This window comes from Lipophrys pholis (assembly GCF_963383615.2).
Source record: "Lipophrys pholis genome assembly, chromosome: 21".
Lineage (NCBI taxonomy): Eukaryota > Metazoa > Chordata > Actinopteri > Blenniiformes > Blenniidae > Lipophrys > Lipophrys pholis.
In genome coordinates this window covers 16,919,027-16,944,591 of record NC_137649.1, presented here as the reverse complement: position 1 = coordinate 16,944,591, position 25,565 = coordinate 16,919,027, and the positions used below count along the sequence as shown (strand labels likewise).

General features: G+C 43.3%; 2 protein-coding genes across 2 annotated transcripts in view; both read left to right on the top strand.

Moving 5' to 3' along the window:
* The window catches only part of nkain2 (sodium/potassium transporting ATPase interacting 2), a gene marked incomplete at both ends in the record, with an annotated part of 82,380 nt that extends 78,973 nt beyond the window's left edge, over window positions 1–3,407 (top strand). Inside the window, one exon of the mRNA XM_080490619.1 lies at window positions 3,322–3,407. Coding sequence (XP_080346745.1) covers window positions 3,322–3,407 — 86 coding nt within the window. The remainder of the gene's footprint in view (window positions 1–3,321) is intronic.
* A 10,319-nt stretch (window positions 3,408–13,726) lies between these two features.
* rnf217 (ring finger protein 217) lies at window positions 13,727–24,830 on the top strand. The gene is made up of 7 exons (XM_080490609.1): window positions 13,727–14,796; window positions 18,116–18,337; window positions 19,129–19,293; window positions 20,194–20,291; window positions 20,370–20,473; window positions 22,754–22,825; window positions 23,498–24,830. The coding sequence occupies exons 1-7, from the start codon at window positions 13,801–13,803 to the stop codon at window positions 23,575–23,577; spliced, it is 1,737 nt and encodes a 578-aa protein (XP_080346735.1). The 5' UTR covers window positions 13,727–13,800; the 3' UTR covers window positions 23,578–24,830.
* The last annotated feature ends 735 nt before the right edge of the window (window positions 24,831–25,565 follow it).

Genomic DNA, 25,565 nt, shown 5'->3' with positions numbered 1-25,565 from the left:
ACCACTGACTGACCAATAGTAATGCAGCGTGAACTTATCAGAGTGACACTGCCACTAAATCCAAACAGATGCTTTGCAGCAACAATGGCAAAACTCATCATAAACATGTGCGTAGTTAATAGTTCTTCTCAACATGTACAAGTAGATGGACAATAACAACAACGTTTCCTCCAGAGTGTCATGACTCCCAGCATTTACATTTAATTTAATTTTAATTACAGTATTGGATGATCATTTATTAAACTAAGATGTTTTGTTTATTTTTTTAATTTTTTAAGTCTTTCCCACATATTTGGTATGAGCCTAAACATCAACAGCAACTTCAACTCATTTCGGAGGCTGCTGGTATTTCTCTGCTTAAAAGCACTTTAACGTTGATTATTCATGTATTCATGCGCGTTTCATAAGTTAAAAACAAAATGAAGCGGAACCACTTTGTTAGAGGTTTTAACAAATCCAGACACGGTTCACTGAGCATCCTTTCAGCCATCATTTTTCCTGTTACTAGTGTGTGGCGCTCGGGCCTGTTTTAGCATGCACGAGGCAGAGTACGCCGTGAACAGGTTGCTAGTCTATCACATCGCTAACACGTGTTGACAAACACCTTCACACCCACAAAATCGCGCCAACAGGCAATTTGGAGCTTCCAGTTTATCCAAATGACATGGGTCTGCATGGTGGGAAGGAATGAGCACACGCAGGGAATCCGCACAGGCATGAGGTAAACCTGCAAACGACACACAAATGAGAAATAATAAGCCACAATGGTAATTTCAACACTCGGTCTCAAGGGGGACAAATTCTATCAGGGAGAAATTGAGATTGAAATGGAAGTTTTTGGGCCATTATTAAGGCTGAATATGTATGAAAACATGAGACATGTGTCACATTCATGTAGAAAGAATATAATAAGAATAATAAAAGAAAATGACAATCATTTCCAGAATAATGCCAGGATCTATTGTAATCTTTGTGTTGTCGAGCCTGAAGTCCTGAATGAGGCTGTGTGATAATGCGGTGTGGTAGAATAAACAATAATCAGGAAGCTTTGTGGAGACAAAACGCCTTGAGTGTAAAAGTTAATACCCACAGAGGACCAATTAAGATTTTCAGTTGCTGAGAAAGCTAATTACTCTGATAATTATTCTGCGTGTGTGGGTGTATGTGTGCGCGTGTGTGTGTGTGTGTGTCTGTGTGTGTGTGATGATCAGTCGTCCTATCCAGTCTCGGGTCTCACAGCATCGCTCATCAAACACACAAAAACCGCACACAGATATCAACACACACACTAAGATAACTAAAGTAGTATTTGTATGATTAGTTTTTGTTTCTATTGAGGCATTAATGACTGTTTCATCAACAGTAAATATTAGAAAATGAGCACAAAGCCACCACAACTCCACTGTTATTCCCTTTAAAGAAAATGAAAATTTCCTTCTCACTGTTTTTCTGCTCCGGATGGTGAATCTTCCACAGATTCTGGAGAGAATTGTTCATCTTCAGGACGATCCCAAACCTTATGAATAACGTATCAGAATTTTAAAATTGGGCGGCTCCGGCTTGATAGGCAGCACACTGACAAGGTTAGAGGCTCCATTTCCTCCTGTGTTCAAAGGGTCGAGCTCGGCAGAAACTCTACCGAGACTATTTGACTGCAGCATGAATCAGCAGGAAGCCCTTACCCGTTCACACCAGGCCGTTGCTCCACAATAGCATCCACACAAAGGAGGAATCCATCAGGCGGTGGCAGACGCTCTGCATTGTCTGGCTTCAACAGCCGTAATGAGCCGAGTGATCATAAAACACCGCCAGAAAATATCACTGATAGGAAAAGGTTGTCCCATTGTGCGGCGCGGTCAGGATTTCACGTGCACAAAAAGACCCGCAGCAAAAAGATGTTTCCGTGCAGTTATTTCTTTTAGAGAATCAAGCAAAACCAAAATGGTCTGGAGGCAGATATCTTGACCCCCTTCAGCTCTTATCTGGCAACGCAGAGCTTCACAATACATTTTTGCACTAAATACATCTTTGGAGCTAAAAGACCTTTGCATGCAGTTTTTTTTTTTTTTTTTTTTTTCCACTTTGCAAGTAGTCTGACATTTCGAGAAATTTAAAAAGATTGATTCAACTCTCATATCAATTTAAGGACGTTAACTAAAACGAATCCAAAGTCATGTGTCACTTGTCAATTTGTCAAACTTCATAGCTGATTGATCTTACACTAATAAAAAAGAAAAAAGCTTTTCTCACCTTGTTTATCCAAATCTAACTTATTTATCGAACAAACACCAGAGAGGTGTTTCTATACCACTTTTTCTATCTTCTTCTTGTTGAAAAGACCAAATGATGTCTGCAGGATTGTTTGAGATCTCCTCATTTGTTCCAAAGTCTCATTTTATAGTCAAATTGGTGTGTTTTGCTTTAAGATTTCATCATATTTTATCACCAGAATGAGTAGATGTATGAAATATCAGCAAATAACTGTGACGGTCAATTAAATGTGTTGCAAATCTATAAGAAAATACTTTGAGAATCGTTGTTCTCTTGACTCAGAAGGGATGTTTTGGAACTCAAGCTGCTCTTTGTGTCATAATCTTGAGCATCCCTGAAGCAGATTTCTTTAGGTGACAAGTTTTCCTTTTATAGTTTAAAGTATTTGACAGTTAGATATTAATAAGTTTTAGAATTCAGTCCATGTTTTCTGCCTCACTTAAAATTGTAGGACTCCATGGGTGATTGTACACCCCCCCCCCCCCTTTTTTTTATTTTTTTAAATGCATCCAGAAGATAAATTCATCTCTGCTTTTCATCTGAGCAGTGACAGCCAAAAGCCACATTGTACTTGATGTTATCAAATCATCCCTGGATAAATAAGAAAATGCACTTCTGTTCAAGGCGAGGGAAGTACCCTTTTATGAGCTCCGCAACATCAAAGTAAAAAAAATAAAAAATAAAAAATCATGGCTTCTTGTCTTCAAAAGTCCAGGCTCGCCGCCTCAGTCTGAGGGAAGAAACCACCTGCTGGCAGCTGCTGGGCTCCAGAATCTGTGGAGCCATCCTGGATAATTCAGGAGTTAAGCGTATTCTCACGGCATAAATATATAGCTGCGTAAGACTCGGTCTTACTTCCTAAAAATAGAATTGGATTTGCATTGCTGGATTTTCATACAGTGGGAAGACGCTGGCTCTGGTACACAGCGTGCCACAGAGATTATCTGTCAGTGTGGGAGGCCTTCAGCTTTGAATCATCAGTGGGATGTTCCCCAGGTATCACCCGCAGTGACATACGCTTCGTCTAATTGCCGCCGTTTCTCTCCGCAGTTGATTTTATAGGAGGGTTCGACTCGTACGGTTACCAGGGGCCTCAGAAGACCTCCCACCTTCAGTTACAACCCATGTACATGTAAGTATAGTTACACTGTGTTGGTGTATGTCTCCAGATGCCTTCGAGAAATGCTTGAACTGCCTTTCTGTTATGTACTCTGTGTCAGTCATGCAAGCTGTTGTGATGCGGTAGAGATGCATCTTTTAAAGACATTACAATACAATGTAAAAGCTTATTTATCTTAATAATAAAGCTTCAATTTATAGCTATGGTAATTGTGGTTGCTTATTTAGTGTAAATGACTGATTATATACCTAAAACTTTAATCAGAATGCATATATGCCATTTATTGAAACAAACAGCTGATATCTTTTCAAATTTTTGGGCTTGCGAGCAGCAAACTATGGGGCCTCATTTTACCGATGATCCTTCCAGGGCATCATTTTTCATGATATCATAATTTGTGCAGTTCTGATTAATAGAAGCTTGTTCTCGTTGCATCAGCATAAAGGCTTCTTATCATTTACCAGCCCAAGGTCTCACCACTCATCATCGTTTTAGCACTTCCATCACTCCTCACACACGTGAAAAAAAAAGAAATGTGGGGAAATTTGATGGAAACTACTGTATCCTTGGTTGTGTTTCCTGAATTGGCTCTCATAATTAACTCTTAGATACCCTATCTACATTTTACTAGAAATAAAACCTCATGAGGCGGATTTTTCACGGGTTTGTGTATCTTCAGGCTTCTTTCTTGTTGATACTCAAACCATAGATTGAGTTTCATCAAGCTCCTCATCTATTTTTATCTCAGTCAATAGGATTTCAAGAGAAAAAAACAAGTCTGAGTCCAGGTTGTAGACACCCTCCCATCAAGCTCGCTGTCACACTTTGTCCGGGGGAAAACGAAGCTGTGCCACTGTAACAAACAGCAAAGCAGAATAATGGTGATTCCACTGATCCGCGGCAGACAGGTTATCAATAGCAGTTTTTATTAGAAAAGAACTGGAGCAAATTAGAGAGAGACATAGGCGGACGGAGAGAGTCGGGTTGAGATGGTGGAGAGATAAAGAGCCCAGGAGTGAGAGAGAGAGTGAGAGAGAGAGAGAGAGAGAGGTGAAGTGGGTAAAAAAGAGGAACAGAGAGTGATGGATGAAACGTCAGACTAAACAAAGAAGAAATGCAATAAAGGACCATTCTGTAGTTTTATTTGTCCCCTGTGGAAGCCATAACACAGATCATAAATCATCGACCCCAAGATAATGGCTGCAAACACAACTGAAACGCACACAATAGCTGGAACATGAACACACACGCACACACACACACACACACACACACACACACACACACACACACACACACACACACACACACACACACACACACACACACACACACACACACACACACACACACACACACACACACACATACATATGCACCCACACAAATGCATGCAGCTTGCTCACTCGCTCAGAAATACACACTGCACTCACAAACATCCAGACGCAGCAGTTGTGCTGATAGACGGCTCGTACACTCATCAATGCGCACACACGCACATCGGCCACGCAAACACGCATACGTATGCACACCAACTTACACAAGCGTCATCAATATGCTATCATTGTTCCCCAGCTGTTGTCCCCCTCAGTTTGCTGTTTATTGGCTCAGGCCACAGGGACCAATAAAAAAAAAAAAAAAAAAAGCATCAGCTGTACCACCCTAAAGGAAAATCTCTCTCGGTCTCCCTCACACACAGTACAACCACCACCCACACGCAGGGAAATAATTTTGCAATAGTTAACGCCTCCAGAGTTCGATAGAAATGTGTTCATCTTCACAAAGGAAAAGAAATAACCTGCCATCAGCTTACGACTGACCTCTAGAACAATCTGTTTACTCCAGGTGTATTTGATAAAGGTAACAGCGTTTAGCTTTTATGCAAAACACATCGCAACACATAAACTAGAGTGTAGACCAAGGCCATTAGTCTGCTCTTCTGTGATGTACTTGTCTCCAAATGCAACCACTTCATATGCTAGGATGGTGTCGAAATATGCCAGTAAATGCATTGGAGCGACTCATATTTTCACCTCATTTAAAAAAAAAATCTCTAATAATCAATTAGATGGTAAAGAATTTAAACAGGATATCAGTCCGACAGGCAAAAGTACAAAGGGAGTGATGGAAAATGAAGATTCAGATGTGTTGTCATCTGAAAAGCACTTTGTAAACAACTGTTCTTAAAGGTGCTACATCAATAAAGTTCTAAGTCTAAACCAGAAGTCAACCCCAATCAGGACAAAAAACAATCAGATGAATGGATCAGCTGTCTATCACGCGACAAAAAAAAAACCTCACATTCACACCTATGGGCAATTTATGGACACCAAATGAACCTGTGGGACGAAACAAGAGTGCGCCGGATGAAATCACTACTCCAGAAAGTGCAGTTCTACCTACATACTTTATAAGATGTAAAAGAAGTAGTTACTCTGGAGTTGAGCTAATTCAAATCCATTACATTCTTGTAATTTTCTGTTTTTCATTTGCTTTAGCTTCTTTGTTTAATAATTGCTTCATTTGAGCTCAAATCATCCAATTTCATGTTGGTAAGACGTTATTTTCCGCTGCACAGAAAAGAATAGAACATTAAACCAGTGCTTAGTGGTTTCTTCTCTGGTTCCACTGATGGGCACTCACCGTATGTAAACCAAGAGGGTAATAATGGTTGTAACTCCAGAACATACTCAATGAAATTTCTGGAGGGGGGAAAAAAAAAGAAAAGTATTTGTTTTGCCAAACAGAAAACATTTTTGCATTTTTTTCGTCCATATTCAGATTTTAATTTTTCTGCCTCCGTGTGTATGATTAATATTTTGGGCATGGGGTAAGTATCTGCGAGCCAGTATGCCCATGAGAATGTGGAGCTGTCTCTCGAGTGTTATTATCTTTCATAAAACACACAGGACAAGTGCTTCTGATGTCCTCATCAAGCAACATTATGTTGTTAAGCCTGTTTGCCAGAGTGAATTACTTAGTCAAGGACGGTACTGAACAAAATGTATCACTTAGCATTTTATCATAAGCCCCTTAACCTTCTCTGTTTTTAATTACAGCAAAGCTTTAAAGTCAGACAACATAAAGAATTTTCCCCCTGGGGATTCTGAAAGCTTTTCTTTTCTGTTTTATTCATATTTTTCTCAATATAAAAGATATAGGCAGATACATTGTGATGTATGTGGAACGGCTTCATTGTCAGAAATTAATCTGAATATTGAAGGTATTTGTTTTGGGAGCTACATAGCTGTTATTTTTAATTATCTTCTTCTCTCTTCCCACAGGTCAAAATAAACCCAGGAGCTGCTCCAGAAGTGCTGCCTTACTGACGATCACTGCTTAAAATCCTGCTTTACTATTCCGACTGTATTTTGCTTAAACAACAATAGAGGCACAGACTTGTAGACAGGAAACAGATACTCACAATCTGTGAATCAACTTAGTCACCCTCCCCAACAGTTGGGTCCAATGGCCCCTGCTGTGTTGTCTCTCTGCTGGTTTTAATGGAGTTCTTGATGAACACTGGCCTCTTGTGGCAGAATCCGGTAACTTCAGGACACTTGGAGCGAAATTGCTTCTCTTTTTTCTTTTTTTTTCCCCCCGATCATCAGGCCCATTCCAGTGACATGCTTTTCTCTCTTGAGCTGGTTATCTGCATTCTGAAGGGAACCAGAAGGAACCAAAGAGGCCGTAACTCATTTGCGATGTGCGTTGTCAGGCCTCCAAATGAGGGCTCTGAGAGTTTGATTGAAACCTCTCAATAGTTTGAGCGACAACGGAAAACGAAAGCACGCCCGTTTACTAGTGTGCTAACAGTTCTCTCTAATGCAGATGCACTGGCCAAAGAGTTGAAAAAACAAAAAGACAGATGCATCCTTGTGTCCTCACTGGAGCCTGTATGAGCGTCTGCAACTTTTTACTCTTGGTGCCTGACAATTTATAGCTGGACTTCCAACCGAGAACCTGCTCACAAGGAATGTCAGACTCTTTTTTTTTTTTTTTGATGCATTTGGGATCTCAAACAGTGCCAGCAAAGACGTGCACTCTCAATGCATGGTGGCCTGGACTTGATCCCTCGCGTGCATTCTCTTCCATTTTTCCATGAATGTCAACTAACAGTGTGATGTGTTGATTAATATGCTCTCATCTCAGATGCATGGTTTGGGGAAATAAAAAAAATAAAAGACTGGTATTACAGAATACACATGCAAGAGCATTCACACACAGATCTACACCCACTTTTTTTTTTTTTAGCTCGTAATGTGAATCTTAATGATGTTTACATGAGAAACTCTGTTGGACGGAGAAGTTGAACGTTCGTCTGACAGACTAGAAGTGATGACCTGCACTTTTATCTGCAGCATCCCAAAGCCTGTGTTTTCTGCCATGTTGATACGAACGGGACGGTTGTTCCACGTGTGCCCCTTTTTGGTCTCTCGCTGCCTGAATGTCTGGTCTTCACTGCGGAAGGACATCACGGAAAAGGAAGCAAGACCAGGCAACGGTTTCCCATCCATCTCAGTCCTCTTGCAGACATCTTTCCCACATCTTTCAGCGAGCCCGTTTTTAGTTTCTTTTTTCTATGCCGTATTTCTAAAAGTGCTGAACGCCAGATAAAGCACCCAATCAGCCTTATCATCCTCAGTATCCAGCTCTTCTTAATAACTGAGCAAGTTCAAAAGCAGCAGCCACAATCTCCTGGAGGCAACGCCTCCGCAAAACGAAGACGACACCCTTTACAGAAACGACAATCACAGTCAGAGCGGCTGGAGTCTCGTCATGAATCGGCATTTTTCTAGCCGGCGTCTGAAAGGCAGATTGTGGATGGTGAGAAATTTAAACGAGAGGGATGGTGTCGTCACGAAAAACGTGGCGCTATCATCATCGCGTGGAAGCAGAGAGGCCTCCAAATCTCCTACTTCAACGGATTGTTTATTAGTTGATTTGTATATTGCAATTCCAAAACCACTGGTGACTGTGACACGTCAGGAAACGAGAGGAATTTGAAATGGAGGCTTCCGATGACACTGAGCACGTCCACGCTCGCTGGGATACTGATGAGGACAGAGATTACAGCAGAGAAATGCCACCCACTTCGCAGTTCGCCCCCCACTTTTCACCCCACTCCTCAAAATTCTGATGTTTAAAGTGCCAACCAATTCATCATGGGGACCTGTGTAGATCCCGGTGTCGGAGAGGCACGAACGGACTGGAAACGACACACCGGCAGGGGCTGTTCGTTGGAGGAGCAGAAAGAATCTCGCAAATCACACGAAAGAATCACCCCCACCCTTCCTCCCTCAATTTGTTTTGGAGAAATGTGAACGAACACATCCACAATCACCGGACCAAACGTTTGAGGCCTTTTTTTCTTTCTTTTTCCCGGAGGAACACTGGCTTCTCTTTGGACGAACCGACAAACTGAGCGCAGAGTCCAACCCAACGTCGGCAGTATATCTGTTTTGTAGTGACGTTCAGGGTCACTGCGTTCAACCCCCCCCCCCCCACCCCGACATTTTGTGTGTTTGCATGAGGTGTTTCCAAACTGTTGCATATTTAATCTCATGCTGCGTGTGACTAACTAGCTACTTAAAAACAACGGGGACTGATGGGTTTGTTAGACGCTCCTCAGCTCTCTTCAAAGAGTCCTAAATGTGAACTTTGTGGTTTTTTTTCTATAAATGAAATGTCTGCCCAGTAAAGGAGAAAAATAGCTACGTCAGTGTAAAACGATGAAATGTAACTTTGAACTTCTAGACGTTTTTTAACCACATGTGGCTGTGTTTACTGTTTTTTCTAGTTGACTACTAATGTATGATGTTGTGTATAAGTGGGACTACCGTTTGATTTCTTCTAATTGTACAGTGCTTTTTTTTTTTCTGAAACGAGGGAGTAAAAAGGACAGTAGGAGGAAAGACAAGTAGTTGCACTATAGTCTTGTGTTTCTTTCAGCTTGCCGTTCCGTCAGGGCTGGAAATTCACTTTCACTTCGGCGCAGGAACGACCTTGAAACTTGAATCTGACCCGTCAGCCAACAGTGCACATTTCTTTTAAATAATTGAAATGGCTGTGGATTAATTGTTTGTTTTTGGGGAAGATTTCAAACGGGAAGCCGCGAAGGCGGGTCACCTTTCCATCGCGGTGGAGCCAAATTGAGAAGGACATTGGCTTGAGTCAGAAATGACACCGCTTGAACTGAAAGTGGATTCATCTGTTCATTTATTTGTCTTTAATGGAGTTGATTGATTTAACTGACACCGTGTAGCCGTTACCAACATCCCAGACAGTCTAAAATTGGCACACTTGAAGACAACAAATCAGAAAGCATTTAGGAATATGACCAGTGTGTGTGTGTGTGTGTGTGCGTGTGTGTGTGTGTGTGTGTGTGTGTGTGTGTGTGTGTGTGTGTGTGTGAGACTGTGCACTTCACTACATTGTTTTCCATGTCATGGTGAACTACACAGCACTTAACCCAGAACCTGCTTCCGATCTCAACACTTCAAACGGAAGGAAGAACTCATTACTGATTAATGAGCAGCAATAACCACTCCAGAAGTTTAAAGTAATAAGAAAGAGAAAATGTACAGCTTTGTTAACTTCGGGAGTGTTATCCATGTAGATGTTTTTATTTTTCTGTGTGCAGAATTTTACTTCCATATAAAGGGTTAAAAAAAAAAATTTGCAAAAAAAAAATAAAAAAATGGAGCAAAGCCATTTTTTTGTTCATCGGTATCAAATAAATATTCAGTTTAGTGCACAACGTCCTCCGGAAACTGAAAACTGCCTCCACAAACATATTTCAAATGTAAGCAGTGATTGAATTTAACAGCAGCCTGTTGCCCTCATTGTTACTTTTATACTTCAATTCAACTATGAGGGTGAGGTTCACTGTCAAGTCCATGTAATTGGACACCAGCCTCACCCCTGCAGTATCCAAACAAAGTATTATCAAGCTGATATCAGAAAATCCTGGTCTAAGTCAAGGATTGTCTGAGCTTATTGCTCATTTCTAACACATGGTTAACCTTATTTGTCTCATCGGATGGATTTAGCAACAAAATTATAATGAAATACATCACAGGAAAATAAGAACAAGCGAAACCCTTTAACGCGTCTGCTTTGGTTTATTTTATTGCATGTTTGAGGGAACCCGGGCTGTCACGGCGCAGAACATTTCATTTGATGAGCAAACGGAGAGTGCAATAATCAAAACGCATTAAATATTCCCACAGTGCATCAGTGTGGCTGCAACGGCCAGTGAAAGGACCGACGTGTGGTTTCACCGTGTGGCTCTGGGTTGATTTGTTTAAGTTCACCATGTCTGTTGGCTTAACTCCTTCTGTCTTCATGATGGCTTTCCCCACAGGTGACCGAGTGTACATAAACTAGACTGCTGGGATTAAAGTAGAGTGTGGAGAAGGAACGTCTATATCGAGTCCTCTGTTATCTGACACGGTTTCGATTTATTCACTGTATTTACATCTTTTTTGGGGTGGATTGTCTTTCCTATATGTTTTTTTTTTTAATTATTATTATGTGGGTCCCATTATTACATCCATTCCCCGAGGCCCTGAAGCTTTCAATCAAACAATGGATATTCTCGCCCGTCTCTGAAATTCCAGAAATAAAAGCCAATCGTACGTACCACCAACATGGTCGCAAGTGAAAGACAAATTATAAACAATTGCTGTAATGCATATAAAGTATACGCAGTCAGTGTTAGGAAGCCAAAATAAGGCTGCAGAGTGTTCTGACACCCTCGTTTACTAGGAGATAAACTTAATTCTTAAAACACAAAGAATAATAATGTCAAAAAGAAAAGCTTGAAACTTGTGACTCAATTAAGATTGAAGCCCTCCTGAGTAAGAAGCTAATTTCATCCTAATAGGTGCATTAGTCTCTTGGTTTCAGATGGAACCAAAGCTCAAGCTAAGAAGCAGTTTAAATATTTATTTGCATCCTGCCTTCCCCCTTCGACCCGTTTTGTGTGGAGGGACTCACTCCTGATGGGCTTTCAGGCTTTATGTATGTAATAAACTCGCTTTTGTTATAAAGGCTTTTTTTTTTTTTTTTTGGAGCATTGTTGGCGTTCTCCTCTAAAGCCAATTGGGCACAGCCAGGACAAGAAAACTAATTACAGCGTGGCTCGCGCCCTATGGCATTAATGAGAAATCGTAACAGAGCTAACAACCCATTTTACAGGCGCTCCGGTTGGGTTTATTTCAACGTTTGTGCCAACAGCGTTTGAGCTATAAAAAAAAAAAAAACAAAGCAAAAAAAAAAAAAAATGTGTTTGTTCAAATTGCTTTCCTTCTTCAGCGCTGGAAGTGTCACTTTTCCCCAGCAAAGTGAAGTGAACGCTGGTTAAGGAGGAGTGTTTATGAAGATGGAGTGAACTGTGAGCGTGATGCAATGGAGAGCAACTGATCGACGACAGCCATGTCTAATAGCTTGGTTTTGGTGCATTACTTCTACCAGCAGCAATTACAGTGAGGATAATGGTATTAGTGCCACGTGGTCTTCAGAGTCTCCTGATAAAGAAACGGTGACAGAAATACCGTGTTGACAGACAGAGCAGGCATGATTCCCTGAAGAACTGTTGTTCATGAGCAGTGTTAAAAGTTCATCTTAATACGAGTTACTAGTTACTCGCTGTGTGATTCACTGCAGTTAAAGTTGCGCCACTTAATGGGAAGGTGTTCATGCTCTTTTAACTTTATAAACTCTTCAGCAACCAAACGTCTTAAATAAACTACAAGAGAGTACGTTTCTTGAAGAGCCGCACATATCGATGTATTTGTTTTCCATGAGAATAGGAGCGCTTGTAGATATTTTGATTTCCGTCAGTTAATTTTGCGACTTTGAAAAGCAGGTTCATCAGAAATGAATAAATCAAGGTCACAGTCTTCATTAGCGGAGACAGTTTGCTCAGTTGTCATGGAGATGACCTGACTCGGTTCACATTAGAGTCTGCAGTATTTAAATTGTACTGACACCACACTGAATTCTAGGGTTGATATTTGGACCTTTTGCATGTATTTGATAGGGACAGCGAGGCAGGTAACTAACTCACATGCAGCACATAGTCACTGTGGCCAAACACAGAAGATAAGGTGATCTGATTATTTCAGCCATAGTCCACTGCACCGTGTCTTGTTTACATCTCATCAATCATTACAAATGATTCAAACAACACATTATAGACGTTGCAGTGTCTCTCATCTCAGTCGAGCAGTGTTGTAATAGTGTCATACTCCAGATTTATCCGATTTTTGGGGAATTTTAACAACGGATTATTTCGCAACTGAGAAAGACAAAATGCAAACCATAAAGATTCTATTTCAAGGGGATTGCTCGGTGGTGTAGTGGTTAGCACTCTCTCAGTGTTGATATCCGTCGGTTCAAGTGTGCTTGGAGCTTGTTTTAGTTTTCTTCTGAGCAGTTTTCATGGTCGACCTGTGCACGAGTACTACAATTTCCTCCCTCAGTCCACAAATGCGTTTGAGCTTGATAGCAGGTAGAAGATGAATGGATCCACCGTCGGTTTGGAAGCTTTGTGCACATGCTTGCATGTAATTAGGTTTATTTTCCATCCTGAATGTTTTGCATCTTTTATTTTTGTTTCATTTGTTTACATTTCTCTCTTTGTAGTCATTCTGTGACTCTTTGCTGTCAAATTGTTTTTTGTACCGTACATTTAAGTTTGTCTTGTTCAGCAGTGGTTAGCCTCTAGCCTCATCATGGGTTCAAATACCAGCCAGGCCTTTCTGTGGGGGGGGGGGTTGCATGTTCTCCCTGTGCATGTGTGGGTTTCCTCCATTATAGAAGACGGTATGTTGTTTTCTGGTGCATGTGTGGACTTTTCTCTCATTTATTCATATTTTTTTGGGTGTCGTACTATTTATATGCTGGAATTTTGATTGTTATGCATGTCTCATTATGCAACTCACCTCTGGACTCAGATCCAGGAGGCCATGCAGCTGGGAGAGCCCTGGGTGTGTGCCCGGTATGTCCAGTTTAGTAATCTTTAATACCGATTTTCAACCGGAGGGAGGGGGGGGGGGAAGAGAGAGAGAGAGAGAGAGAGAGAGAGAGAGAGAGAGAGAGAGAGAGAGAGAGAGAGAGAGAGAGAGAGAGAGAGAGAGAGAGAGAGAGAGAGAGAGAGAGAGAGAGAGAGAGAGAGAGAGAGAGAGAGAGAGAGAGAGATGGGGTAATACATGTTACAGCAGCTCTGATGGAGCAGCAGTGTGTGAGGCTTGACTCCACCGCTAGGCTTCCCCTCGGCCTGCCGCCTCTCCCCGCCTCCTCACCGGGAGACCCGGAAGCTGCGGGCCGGAGGACGGGCTTTGTTTTGTTTTGGCTGCGGGAGACAGGCGGAGGTCCTCCCGGCTCCAAGCGCCGCTCGCTACATGGGGAGAGCCAAACTGGCGATGGACGATGACGGACCGGGAGCCGACGACTGTAAAATGCCCGGTTTTATCAGCAGTTTCGAGGAGGGGAGGGCGAAACTGCCCCGCAGCCTGCCGACACAAACTTCCATCGCGGACGGTAAAGTTGTGCGACCGGTTGGACATCTGAGGTCCAACTCACGGTTATCACCGGACCGGGGGCCGGGGGAGCGGAGCAGCCCGGGGGAGGGGGGGAGGAAAGAGGAGGAGGCGGAGGAGGAGGAGGAAGAGGAGAGGGATGAGGAGGGCAACAACAACAACAACTGCAACGGCGGAGGGGGAGCGGGGCGGAGGGCGAGCGCTGCCGAGATTCTGAGGAGGAATTTCGGGGACTTGAGATCTCCGTCTCTCCGGGCACACGGTAGCGGTCGGATGCAGCACGACACCCGCAAAGGAAGCGTTAACGCCGACGCTGGCAACGACCATGGAAGTGAATGTGGCGAGTGTAAAAAAAAGTCGGACGGGGAAGCGGTGGGAGCCGGTGCTCAAAACGAGCCGACCTCGAGCGAGTTAGTCACTTCGGATGTTGAAGGAGTTGTTGAATATTTGAAGAATGTCGGTAAATGTGACGGGGAGGCCGGCAGAGCCACTCCGGGCGAGTCTGGCAGTGCTAACGAGCACATCTACTGCACCGTTTACTGCATCGCCAACGACGGTCTCCTGAAAGAGGCTGAACTCCCTCACCGGCACCATGAAGCGGCGGCGAGCACCGCGACGGACGTGGACTCGGTGTCGGGACGAGGCGCGGGTTCGAGTCCCGAGCCGAGCCTGTACACCGTGGACGACCTGGTCGACCCGTTCGGGGATCTGTCCTATCGGCTGTTCAACGAGCTGTCCGGGACGGAGGCTGCGGTGCGGAGCTGCCGGGTGTGCCTGGAAGAGACGACCATCGCATCCCTGTCCTGCTGCAGGAAGGCCGTGTGCGATGAGTGTTTGAAACTCTACGTCAGCCCCCAGGTGGGTGGGCGGCTGATGGAGGGGAGGGGAGGGGAGGTGGGGGGGGGTGCAGCAGAAAGTCAGTGCTGGGTCAGGCAGCAGCTGGGTAAAGTAGCCTTGAGCTGCAGTAAACACAGGCCATGCTTCTTTTTTTTTTTTTTTTTTCTTTTTTTTTTTCCGGAGCTAAATTTAGAGCCATATCTGCCCCCATGGCATTAGCCTGGACCAGCAGCAGCAGCTGACCTCTTATGTTTCAAGTAAAACATCCAGATTAAGATGCCACACCTCTACATTACAGATTGTTTGACTATAATCCTGCTACCAGCTCTGCCTAATTATGGGAGGGTCAAAGGGAGGGCCTACCTTGATTGGGATTGGCTAAACCCCTGATGACACTAGATAGGGTTTGGTTTCTGATTCGCTCATTGGAGCAACACACAGCCAGTGAAAGAGACGACCAATTTTCTTCACTTCCGGGTCATCATTCCCAGGTATGGGGACGATTATTACTGTTGGAAAACCATTAGAAAGTGAATTTTGCACAATATGACCCCTTTAAGACAAATTTCATGAGATGACAATAACATTACAGGGCAACATCAACACATCTTGTTGTCTTGTGAGTATTTTTCTGTGAATCTGAGTAACTGGTTGTAATCACGGTAGACTTTAATCTGTTCAGGAAAACTTCTTTCTTCAGAGCTTCTTAACAAATCCACCTTCAAACATGTCCTCACGTGCAGTTTATGTGTAGTTACAGTCCCACAAGGCATTTCCTGACATGGTTGATGCCCCCAGCATCCCATCACTTTGTTTTACATATTCATGGCAGGAGGAACATCTTTGCTAAGTCACTTTTTAAATCTGCAGAAATCTAAAACACATATTAATGTCTCATGCAATTCAAAGAGAGCGCTTGGAGAACTCAAGATCTTCTCCACTTATTGAAATGATTCATGTTAATACCTGAAAGAAATGAATAATTGATATATGAGCATTCACTTCCAATAATCTTAAGTGTACTGTAGCTTTCGTGGAAATACAGACTGCATGGTAATAACCACTTCTTACTGTCAGAGCTGAAGCATGGAGTTTTGTCCTCAAATGCTTTTTGCAAGAGAGGCTACTACTCCGCAATCTTATGATCGCAATCCCAGTTTTAATAAACAAGTGAACAGTTACTGTTATTTTACAAGTCGGGATAAAGGCTGCTCTATTTGCTACTGTTTTTGATTTTCTGCTTTATCTGCTGGAGATAAAACTGCTTCTATCAGCCGTTCAGACCACTTTTTTTTATCTTCATTTGTCCTGCTTTGATAACAAGGCACCAATAGTCATAAACACAGATACAAGCACACACCGACAAGAACTCTGAAAATGAGAAGGGTCATGTAAATTATCTGTGTAGGTGGATTTATTTCTGTTAATGCACTGCTGGCTGACTTTATCTTCAGTTTTAAGCCTCGTCAGAGAGACGAGTATCACAGTATGTGGACACAGATAGAAGAGATTCAGATATTCTCTGGTCACTTGAACTAAGAAAGTCTGTTTAGGTCAAAGGAGGGCAGCTTGCTGTGTGACCATGTGGTTTAAATATTCAATCTGTTATTGTCCAGGCTTCTCAGAACAAGGCTGTATCATTGTGGTTTACTGAGATGAAATAGCGATATAATAGCAGTTGGTTCGTAGTTGATTTTTCCTTTAAAATGTGTTGTTTATGGGATCCATCTTCTATCTACTTTATTTATTACACTTTATTTAACCCTTTGAGTAACAACTCTTTGCTCTGCAAATTTGTAAAAGTAAATACAATTTAATTTTACAGTCTAAACTGCTTTGTTTTGTTTTTTTCTACTCTAAATTGTTTATTTGATAACTGAAACTACTGTATACATATCCTACTCGACCTAACAACAACATTCATGTGCTTTTTAAAGTATGTATAATTTGTCAATTGTTTAGTTTATTTGTTGTTTTTGTCGAGCTGAACTACTAATTTATAGTACTTTTCAAGAACTTATTCAAACTATTTATCGCTTACCTTTAACTAGGTAAACCATTCATTTAGTACTATTGTATTCAAGTATGTTTTACTCGTAACCATTTGGCTAACTACCTTGACCTTAAAATGTATGTTGACCTTAGAATTTAATGTATTTTTTATTTTTTTTTTTATGTTTTGCTGTCAAACCCACTTATTGTAGCTCATTATTCAACACAAGTATATAACATATTAATGCTTTTACACTTGTTAAAATGTCAAGGTGTGTAGGTGTCCCGGTCCTCACCGGCGTATTAACAATGCACAGATTATGTAATCCAACTCAGCGTGACGTCAAACGGCTTTTGACAAAAGATAACATTGTGACAGGCGTCGGTCCATTTGTTGTCGGGCTGTCATTACTCGGTGCTGGTGGCGGCAGGGTCGACTTATTGAACAAAGTCACCCACATTTTAAACATCTTGACACGGTGTGTATTTATAACAGTGATAACCTGTTCAGCCAGTCTGTCAGTGGTCATCATCACAGTGCTGGTGTTGTGGCAACAGCGACAACAGAGCTGCACAGGATACATTTTCATAATCATAGAATAGGCTTTGTGTGTGTGTGTGTCGGGGGATATTGGGTGGAACACCACCAGAAATCCTTGCTGTTGTTCTTTGCGTTGTGATTGTCCATACACACACACACACACACACATACACACACAGAGTTATCATGTGTCAGTGCGACAGGCCTCTCAGGCTTTGATGATTGAAAGACAGAAAGTGAGACAAGGTAATGATGTGAAATGAGGAAAAGAAAGAAGGGGTGGAACAGGAGAAGAAGAGATGCCCTGCGAGGATACAAAGACAAAACAGTGAGATGCATTATGATGAAGTCCACGGGATATCTCGGTCTGTACATAGCAATTTTATGAAGTAGAGCTCAACACTTTGGGCTCATACTGAGAGCAACCCCGGTCCGAGTCTTGATTTGGAGGCATTGTAGTTTAATCAGTGACTCTAAATCGCCTGTAGTTGTGATTTGTAGTGTGTGTTTTTGTCTTATGTGTTGGATCTGTGCTGGACTGGCATCCTGTCCAGGTTGTAGCCCGATGAATTAATAACAAGATGGACAGATGAATTATTCTACATGCATTTATGACAATTTTCAAATGTAGGCTATAGTGACAGCATGCCAGGCCCTGAAGCGCTTCTGTATTTATTTAGTCTCACATGAAAACAAAGGGAGGGCACAGTCTCATTTAAAATGTACCTTGTATGACATTGGAATCGGACATTCAGTTCAAACTGCCTCCTCTATAATGCACGACCACCTTTCCGTGATGTTTTCCAGGTGCGGATGGGTAAAGTTTATATCAGCTGTCCAATCCCGGAGTGCAATGGCAATCTGGAGGAGGGAGTGGTGATTGCTCATTTAGCCAAAGAGAACGTGGCTAAATACCAATACTTTCTGGAGCTGAGTCAGCTGGATTCGAGCACCAAGCCCTGCCCACACTGCAGTCATTTCACGTCTCTGAAAGCACAAAACCCAAACCACTCCGAGCACAAGTACAAGGTAAGATCCCACAACAGCTGTGGCCGTCACTGTAACGTTGAACAACAAATACCAGTTGTTGCTGTGCCATTCCAACTCATTTTGGCAGATAAATTCATCAGTACATCAAATTAAATTATGTTTACACAACAAAATCAAGTTTATTTAAAGAGGGATGTGTATTTTATCGAATGAGATTCCCAAGTGCTGATCATAATATCTAATATATTATCTGATATGATTAAAAACATTAGAAAGTCCAGCATTCAGACAGAAATTAGTACTTGGTGTGAGATAAAGCTTGAGTGGTAGGAGAGTTGCGGGGGAGCGATCTGATTAATGCACTATGGGGGTTTTCACATCTTCACAAATTTTGATAATCCATGGCTAAACGTTACTTATATAGCACCGAACAGCTGCATGAGCAGCCCCAAGGCGCTTTACATAGTTCATCACATTCACCCATTCACTCACACATTCACACACCAATGGAGGCTGCAGCCATGCAAGACACTGTCACTCCAATGGGAGCAGTTTGGGGACCAGTGTCTTGCCCAAGGACACGTCGGCATGTAGACAGATGGAGATGGGAATCGAACCTGCAACATGCCGATTGGGAGACGACCGCTCTACCAAACTCTAAAAACTTACCTTTACTGGACATTCATACATCTTCGTCACAGTAACTTGTGTCCTAATCGTGACATTCAAATCGACACGTCTTTTGAAAAGTAACACATTTCTTGTGATTGTACAATTTGGAGCATCACCATCCGTCTTGCTACTCTGTTGGCGCTCTGTCCCTGCTGCAGATCCAGTGTAGCAATTGCCAGTTCGTGTGGTGCTTTAAATGCCACGCGCCCTGGCACAATGGGATCAAATGCCGCGACTACAGGAGAGGAGATAAGCTGCTACGAACCTGGGCGAGTGTCATAGAGGACGGACAAAGAAACGCCCAGAAATGTCCTCAGTGCAAGGTAAGAGCCGGGCCTTACGCTGACCACCAGTGTAGGGGTGAAGCTTTTGTACTGCTGCATGTGGCTGCAGCGTGGGCTCATGGGAAGTGACTGATGGAGGGTGGGATAAGAATAGGTGAAGGTTGAGAAGCATGAAAGCAGGAAGAGATGAGAAGATTAAATAAAATGGAAAGATAGATAGAATGGAGGAAACAGCATAACTTCCATGCATAGCTAGTAAGTCTACTGGGGGGGAGTGATGACACAAACCATATCAGGGAGACTTCCTGGCATCTCCCTGATGACCGTAAAACTAGCCCAGTCTTATCTTGCAGCCTCATCATGACCACGTTCGTCTGTGTAATATCTAATTTGACTGTCAGATGACCAAAGGAAGACACAAACTAAGCTAATTACCGGTGTATGAGAAGTGTTTGCTCACAGCAGCAAAAGGCTTCATCCTGTGTTGGTCACACTGTCACTCCATGTCTGTCTGCTGCTGCTGCTGCTGCTGCTGCTGCTGCTGCTGCTGCTGCTGCTGCTCTGGAGGCAGGCAGAGAGGATCATGTTCCAATCTGAAGCCAGCAAATTGGTGTCATGCTGTGTTTAGCTGGAAAAAAGGCTGAGAGCTGCTGAACCTAATGCACAGTTTTTAGGAAGACTGCTCACTGCTGCAGCAGACAAGTCATGTGGATCAGCCCAGTGTGTTTGTCTTTCTGTGCCATTTTACCACATTCCGCACAGCTTTCGCAATGCTGCACTAGAACTGTTTTCATCAGGGGATTCTTTTTTTTCAGTTCAGCTGTGCTGGATTTCAGATTGTGGTGTGCACTTTTGTCAGTGTCATATTAGAAATGTGTTTAAAACTACAACCACTCATCCAGTTATATCTGTTTTTGCTTCTTTCCCCCCGGTCATCAGATCCACATCCAGCGTACGGAGGGATGCGATCACATGACCTGTGCACAGTGTAACACCAACTTCTGTTACCGCTGTGGAGAGCGCTACCGACACCTGCGGTTAGGAAAATCCACCATCTTTACTCTGACTGCTGACTTCTTTTCTCCCGTCTGATCCCATCTTTCTTCTGTTGTCAGGTTCTTCGGAGACCATACATCCAACCTCAGTGTATTCGGCTGCAAGTATCGCTATCTCCCCGATAAACCTCATCTGAGGCGGCTGGTTCGAGGGTCCGTTTGTGGTAAGATTGCTCTGCCCTCATAGAAAGCTCCGTCTTCCCTTGTGTAAATACCTTTACGCCAACAGGGAGAGATGAACATTCATTAGTGGGTGTGGCCCATTACTCTTCAGTTGTTATTGCACTGTGTGAAGAGAGTGATAGTAAAACAAAAAGCAGTTTGCTCTGGTAATGAGAACGGTGAGCTCTGTTATTTTCAGTTTATTCTCACAGTCACAGCTGTGGCTCAGCTGGTAGAGCGAATTCTTCTTCAGTAAATTTGACTGGCAGTGAGATCCCCCTGTACTTGTGACACTGAAGCCCGAGTTACTCCAAATGGGGGTGTGAGACAATTAAAGATGGTGAAATCTTATTGTAGTACAAGTGAAATTCTTAGTACCCTCTTTTTTTTCCTAAGGTCCCATATTACGCAAAAATCACTTTCTAATGGTTTTCTAACTGTAATGTGTCACCATAACCTGTGTATGAGAATCCAGAAGTGGAGAAAGTCAGAGAGTTTCCCTTCATGATGTCATGTGAGGAAATAACCACTCCTCGTGGTAGCGGATACTCACTTTGACCCTCCCACAGGTAGATGAGCTAAAACTTCGAGCGGGCGCTATTTTTTTTCTCCTTGCAAACATAACTGGTGACTAGTGTAGAGTAGGCATGGACAGACACAGCTCATTAGCATTTAAAGGTACAGACGCAGAAACCCAAGCCTGTTCTCAGTGGAGCTCAGTAGGGGGACTGTAAGGGCGCTTTTCCATTACACATTTCTGGCACTACTTGGCTCGACTAAGTTCTGGTCATTTTCCATTATAACATAGTGCCACCTCGGTGTGGGTGGAGTCGTCGGTGCTTTTCCTGGCCCTGCTTCACTGTCCGGTGGTATCCGTTGGTGGCCATCAGCTCGGTGACGTCCCAGAACACATTCTCGTTACGGGTCTCTCCGTCTAGCTCCCACTGAATCCTCTGCTGCGAGCTGCTCGTATGAAAAAGCCCAATTAGACTGGCTGAATTTCAGAACCAAGGATGGATTTGGGGAATATCGCTCCCTCACTTTATTTACGGAGCCAGCAGAGGAGTATAAACATCCTCAGATCATCATACTAGCTGAAATTATCCAATCGCAGTTGAACGGGTGCACTGAGGTGAACCCTCCGGATAGATCTGTCTCCCTCTGCTCTCCATGACAGCTCCAGCAGGGTGCCTGCGAGCTGAGAACTCATTTGTCCCTTAACGCCAAATCTCTGCCTGTCACCCTGCCCGTTGCTGCTCTCGTGTCATGGACTGTTGATGGAAAGCACATTTTTTAAATGGGTAACATTTTATTGAAGGAGTTTAATATTTAATCTACATCGTTAAAACAAAAGGTGGTTTAAGGGCGGATGTCCCTTTTTTAATTACAATGGTTACCTCTATCCTCATCAATCTCCGAATTTGAATTTTTTTCCTGTTTTAAGATGCCTAGTGTGAATATAGGCCTGTTTTGTCTGACATCTCAGGAGATTCAACGTCTATCCGCTTGGTTTAGACTTGTTCCTGTTAGAGAGAAGAAAAGTAAAACTGGACAACCATGACTGGAAAGCAGCAGTGATTTGTATCCATCTAAAACATTCTCACCTGTGTCCCCCTACCTCCTGTGTGCCTGAAAGTTAGAAAGAGAGAATCCAGGCCTCCAGCTGTGTCCTCGTCCAAGCAATAACTTTTAATCATTACGAGACATGTTGACAGTGGCGAGGGCCAAGGTCACAAATAACTGTGAAACCATGAGCTAATTGTACACAAGGTTTCTCAGAGCCTCTATGGTCCTCAGAGGATGACTTTCCTGATCTAGGGTTCATATTGTTATTTTTTTTAGCTTTCAAAAAGTGTCAGAACACAGTTTGAAGAAAGTCACCCGGTTAGATGAGTCACGTTTCTAATGTTTACCTGGAGAATAGTTGGCAGGATGATGAACTCTGGGAGGAAGTTGGTTTTTGGTTATTTTTTTTGGCAGGCCATGTTCTTGCCATCATAACAAAACTGTTCTCTAGATGTTAAAGACTTTACGGGCAGTTTCTTCCTCCTAATTCCCCACATTTCCATCCACCTGAGTCTCACCTTGCATCCTCCAGGACTTTATTTACATTGCCGCCAATGTCTTGATGCCAGACGGCACAAAAACAGACGCTGGGAAATCCAAGCCACGGCTGGTTAGAGGTGTTTTGATGAACTGAGCGGGATCTGCACAAAGCAGGCTGTCTAACTGTGACTGGCTGATGTGATGAGACTTTTTTCTTTTTCTATTTCTCTCTGCAGCCACCAAAGTGCTGATAGCTCCCGTGGTCATTCTTCTGGTGGTGGTGCTGGGAGCTCTTGCGCTGGTGATAGGTAACATAATTACACACATGAGCACACATGTTGATTATTCAGAGCCAAGTTCCAGTGAGAGCAGAGCCACACATAGCTGCTAAATGGTTTTGGCTTCATAACAAGTAGGGAGTTTTTCTGTTTTACTTTGTTTGCTTCCACATGGCAAAATGGGAGCTGCTGCCCCATCAATGATATTTCCCATCATGGCCGTCGTCGTTTTTTTCCGCTAAATAAAAGCAAACCTTTCCGATCAAAACTGCGCCAAAGCTCGAGATCCGCGTTATCACTCTCTCTGGATGACTGACTTTTGTTTCCTGGAAAGACATTAGCAGCTGGAGGTTTGTATTGCACAAGTCATTTGTCACGGCTGTATTGTAAACTACTGATGCCTCGGCTGAACTGTAATTACTGTTCATCTCCTCTCCGCGCCTGTAAGCCTGACTGATGATCTGCAGCAAACCAAATTTGCAATGATGGTAGATTCATATTTATTTTTATCGATAATGGAATCAGTGTTGTCCTCTCCAATCCATCCTATTTCAGCTCAATTTATTTCACAAATACCAAATCGGTTTACTTGCCGTAATATGAAATAATCATATCACATCCACAGAGGAATGTCTGTCCAAGATGTTGATATGCATTAGTGAACGATCCAGGTTTCATTGTCCTCTCTTCCGTCTTGTGCAGGCTTGGTCGTTTTCCCGGTTTACTACGTGTTCAAGAGGAGAAAGAAGCAGCACAGCCGCGGCTCAGGACGGTGGATCTGAGACTCCTCCCACTCTGCGTCCACGTCACACGGTCACGGTGTGCGTAAAAAAGCGAGGCCCCGCTTCTTCTCAGGGACGGACGTGCCAGCCTGAGTGCTGACAAAGACTCTGTGAGACGAAATGATCACGGGCAAGTTTTGAGGAGGTTTCAGGTAAAAGGAAGCAAATAAACGTACAAAAAAGAGGCTGCATTATTGCACAACATCACATCCTGATTATTTATTTCTCACAGGATTATTCCTGAAAGGACGCTAGATGCTTTGGCCAAAAAAAAGGAACGCAAATCCTTAAGCGTAGGTTAAAATCTCCTGGACAGTGCCCGTCGCTCAGTGGACAGTGAATGTATGAAGCCTCTTAAATCTGAATTAAAGTTCACTGCTCTCACCTGTAGAGAGACATTTCTTACTGCCCAACACTCGCTGTGGACCCTTCGGAGGACATTTCAGCGGCGCACGCTCGCCGTTCTTCACTACTTTGCTGCACATTTATTAGTAACCGTTATTCGGGAGAACAAATCTGAACACAAGTAACCGTCACGGTTTACAGCCTGTGGCAATGTTTTTTAAGAGAACGGGTTAGCGGTTTTGTTGCATTGATTTCACGAGCCGGAGGAAAGTGCGTGGTAATGGAAACCCTGCAGAACGAGCTGGACAATGAAAGTGCGGACGCAAGAGTTCAACATCAGAACTGTGAGATGGAAAACTAATTTGGAACAAGCCATGCTGGAAAGAAAGAGAAGTTCTCACTGGTGCAACATCGTCTTTGCTCATCCTGTTGTTTTAGAAGACGCTTGGCCTTTTTGCCGGATATGGAAAGTTTCCATTGCAATTTGAGTCACTGGCGAGTGCAACTCTGTAGAAGATGACGTGAAAGGAAGGGTGACATATGACTACTCTTGCCTAACCTGGATAACTTTACCTGATCTCAAATTGTGGCTTGGGGGTGTGAGAACGGGGTGTGTACGCAACTCCTGACAGAAACACCAACACCTAGTTATAAAAGACCACACACACACACACACCCAGGATATATATCCAGCCCTCTGACTCCTTAGCACACTGAAAGCACTTTTTACTAAGCACCCTTACTTGGATGCGTTTCCATCAGCTCCTCTTGCGGTCGTCTGCCTCCCTGACTGGCCCTTCCTTCGCTATCCTCTTTTGGCCGAGCCCCCGCGGCTCTCGCACGACCCTCCCCGCCACACATGTCGCCACTGCTGTGCCCGCATACTGTTTGCCAGTATCTGCATCATCAAAAAAAAAAAAGCTACTGTGCCAAAACAAAACGCTTGGTGTGGCGGGATAGACGGATGAGTCTGTCCCTTTGTCCATTTTTTTTGTTATCGGCTTGTTTTTTGTTTTTTTTTTTTTTCACTCTGGCAGAGGTTTCGAACACACAGGCTGGACAAACAGAACTGAGATGGTGGAAAACTGGTGAGGGGTGCAGAAAACAACCAGAACTGCTTTGGGTGTGAGGTCTACAGAATGAAATGGTTACTCCTTTATTCTTCTCATCTTGTAGGAAGGACAGTGGTTCACCAAAGAACCATTCAGATCAGTTTGCCGTGCACTGATTTTACTTATATTTGATTGTAGATCGTTAGTTGATCAGGTCTTTGTGGGAGTTGGCGCAGTCAGACAGTTTGGATGGTCGCAGCTGTTTTTATCATGTCTCCTCTTGATTCATTCAAACTGGCACATGGGTAGGAACATGCACCGAGTGCTGCCAGGAAACTGGAGATTTTCAAGAGCTTTAAAGGTCGCCACCTGGCAGCCGCCAGCCGGCTGTCCTTCACTTATCCTTCACTCCTCCCCGCTGTCATTGTTTCACTTATTGCCACTGCTCTTTGATTGTCCTTTTCACATCCTCTGTCCATCCCACACTCGGAGGCCCGACTGGACTCTGACCTCATCTATGAGCGCCAGTTGAGAGACAGATGATTGCAGCACAAAAACCTCAGTATGGGAGAGCTGGCATTCGCATTCAGC